At 38.3% G+C, this 3530-nt stretch overlaps 1 protein-coding gene across 1 annotated transcript in view; it reads left to right on the top strand.

The window, feature by feature from the left end:
• rtknb (rhotekin b) overlaps positions 1 to 3530 on the top strand; it is a 34076-nt gene that overhangs the window by 25084 nt on the left and 5462 nt on the right. Inside the window, exon 10 of the mRNA XM_016292864.1 lies at positions 529 to 628. Coding sequence (XP_016148350.1) covers positions 529 to 628 — 100 coding nt within the window. The remainder of the gene's footprint in view (positions 1 to 528; positions 629 to 3530) is intronic.

Genomic DNA, 3530 nt, shown 5'->3' on the forward strand with positions numbered 1-3530 from the left:
TATAAAGAATATCTCGTTGAATTTGAGACTTTAGTCTTTGCAACTTTACAGATCTTCTTTATGCACCAAGAGCTTGTAACACTCCAAAGAGAAAGGAAAAATTTAAATCGCATCATATGACCCCTGTAAGGTATTTCAATTATTTAAAAAGATGTAATAATTAGGGCTGCCATAGATTTTTATACATTATACATTTTACATTTTTAGATTTTTACTTTTCATTCAGTTCTTTATCAATTTTATTATTTGGTAATTTATGTATTTTTACAGTTTATTTTTAATATTTACTAATATATTTTTAAATATATGTTTTATTTATTCATTTTTAATAAATATTTTATAATAAATAAAATGTTTTTTAAATGTTTTAAATGCAGTTTTTAATCACAATTTTCATCTCACCAGACTGTAAAATGTCTGTTAGAACTGATTAGTTAAAAAAAAAAAAAACACCTTGGTGACTTATTTTCAAGATCTTCAATTACGCGGTTTCTTAAACACGTTCTTTGTCTACCTTTTTTTATGCAGTTACGTCGCCATCCACCAAGACCAGAAACCATCTGCAACCCCTGAACAGACCTGTTTCTTCTGAAATCCAAAGCCTGCTGTCCACCTATTATAATGACAGGTGATACAGATTCAGACAACTGTAACACAAGCACGTACTGTAAACACGCACACATGAGAAACAATGCCTGGATGGCAAATGCCCTCGTATGATCTCTGAAGGCATGTGTGTTGCAGAACGACATCTACTAGGACACGGAACAAATACCCTCAAAACAGATGAAGTGCGCATTGTGATGGTACACAATGTACCTGTGACACCTGAATAGGTTCTAGGCATCAGTGTTCATTTTAATGCCCGGGAGTGGCTTTCCACCCTCTGAAATCATCTGAATTGATTTGAATTAACCTTTGCTTTGAAGTACATTCAGTTGTATTATAATTTCAATGGAAGCAATATAGAGGCATGTTAGTGCATTTAATCATGTTCACACATGCCATAATAGTGTAGGTGTGGTGTCGCTGTCACACATGCCAAACTCTGCCACATCTGACAGCAAACTCTGATTAATCTGCATCTTATATAGACATAGTGATGAGACAAAACAGTTTTACTGCTGTATCTTCATACTTGATAGGACAGAAGAAAGCAAACAAGTCCAACTTGGACTACTTACATGAGACATTGACAAGTGTGCTTTGTTGGGATGTGTGGTTTAGTAAAGCGCATATAAGCGGTGAATTCTAAGGTGTTCACTGGTATTGAAAAGAAAGGAAACTTGCATGTTTGTTAATTTACAGAACCCAAAAAATGTCCTGTTTGTTGACTTCAGCTTCACAGTTCAGGAGTCACTAGCGAAGAGCTTGGGATTATGTGTGTTCTTGTAGCAGAGAAGTGCAGATATTAAAGGGTTAGTTCACCCAAAAATGAAAATTCAGTCATTAATTACTCGCCCTCATGTCGTTTCAAACCGTCGTTTGATCAAATCGTTCATCTTCGGAACACAAATTAAGATATTTTTGATGGAATCTGAGAGCTGTCTGACCCTGCATAGACAGCAACACAACTGAAATGTTCCCAAGTCCAGAGACGTAGCAAGGATATCTGTAAAGATCAGTGGTTCGTTCGCAATTATACGAAGCTACGAGAATACTTTTTGTGTGCAAAAGAAAAAAAAAAACGGCTTTATTCAACAATTCGTCTCCTCCGCATCACCCTGTAGCGCCATTTTGGAGAATATCCGCTGGACATAAACAACGTATGCTGTTCTGTGTCAGCTGCGCCACACAGATACGCTGTTAAAGATAAGATAAAGCCGTTATTTTTTTAATTTTGCGCACAAAAAGTATTCTCGTAGCTTCGTATAATTGCGGATGAACCACTGATGTCACACGGATTTTTTTTCGGATCTCCTTGCTACGTCTCTGGACTTGGGAACATTTCAGTTGTGTTGCTGTCTATGCAGGGTCAGACAGCTCTCAGATTCCATCAAAAATATCTAAATTTGTGTTCCGAAGATGAACGAAGGTCTTACGGGTTTGAAACGACATGAGGGTGAGTAATTAATGACAGAATTTTAATTTTTGGGTGAACTAACCCTTAAAATTGCTCAATAACTACTACTTTATTTATTTATTTATTTGCTTGCTTGCTTGCTTGCTGGGGAATACAGGTATATACTAAGTAAAATGACTTCCATGTCCCTCATTAGAAAAATATAGATTTTTAAAATGCATTTTTGGAAACCATTTTATTTTATTTATTTAACTTTATTTGATTTAGTTTTATTTAGTTTTATTTCTTCTTCTTTTTTAAGCCCCAATGTGGGAGCGGTGGTGTGTTTATTGAAGGTCTTTATCAAATGACATTAACATTGATGCAGAAACAAGTGTCAAGCGCTGCCTTTCACTTTGTTTATTATTATTATTATTATTGGTGAGTAAAAATAACAATACAGAATCTAAAATCACTTACCTAGTGTGCTACACCCAGTCTATTGTGAGGAAAATAATTCACGGTTTGGTTATTTTGAGTTCTTATGTGATATTGGATATAACCAAAATTAAACGGGCAATTTAATTTACATATTTTATGATAATTTTATCAAGTGGTGCTTTTATTTTAAGTTAACATTTATTTTAAGGTAAAAAAAAACTTATTTTGTAAAAAAAGAAAAGAAAAAAATAATTTTTTTTGCAGCATTTTGAAGATGTTTTTTGGTTACATTTACATTTAGTCATTTAGCAGACGCTTTTATCCAAAGCGACTTACAAATGAGGACAATAAAAGCAGTCAAAACTAACAAAAGAGCAACAATATATAAGTGCAAATGACAAGTCTCGGTTAGCCTAACGCAGTACACGTAAAGGTGTGTGTATATATATATATATACACACACACACACACAGATGTGTTTTTAGTCATTTCTTGAAGATGGCTAAGGACTCAGCTGCTCGGGGACTGGAGCTTTCTCTGGGCTAAACTCGGGGACTGGAGCCCTCTCTGGGCTAAACTCGGGGACTGGAGCCTTCTCTGGGTTAAACTCGGGGACTGGAGCCCTCTCTGGGCTAAACTCGGAGACAGGAGCCCTCTGTGGGCTAAACACGGGGACAGGAGCCCTCACTGGACTAAACTCGGGGACTGGGACCCTCTATTGGCTAAACTTGGGGATAAGAGCCCTCTGTGGGCTAAACTCAGGAACAGAAGCCCTCCGTGGGCTAAACTCAGGAACAGGAGCCCTACGTGGGCTAAACGTGGGTACTGCAGCCCAATCTTGATGCTGGTCTGGGGCTAGAGCCATCTCTCGACTCTGGTCAGGGGATAGAGCTGATACTGGAGCGAACTCAGGGGCTGGAGCCGACACTGGAGCGAGCTCTGGGGGGTGCTCTCGGGGTAGGAAGAGGGCCGTGAGCCATCCTTTTCTCCTCATCCATCTCTTTAGGTTACGGGTGAATAGGGCAGCCAGCAGGCTTGACGTTGCGGCGGCCGGCGGGCTTGACTTCGTAGCGGCTGGGCGACCTTG

This window comes from Sinocyclocheilus grahami, unplaced genomic scaffold (assembly GCF_001515645.1).
Source record: "Sinocyclocheilus grahami isolate Dianchi unplaced genomic scaffold, SAMN03320097.WGS_v1.1 scaffold294.1, whole genome shotgun sequence".
NCBI classification, from domain to species: Eukaryota; Metazoa; Chordata; class Actinopteri; order Cypriniformes; family Cyprinidae; genus Sinocyclocheilus; species Sinocyclocheilus grahami.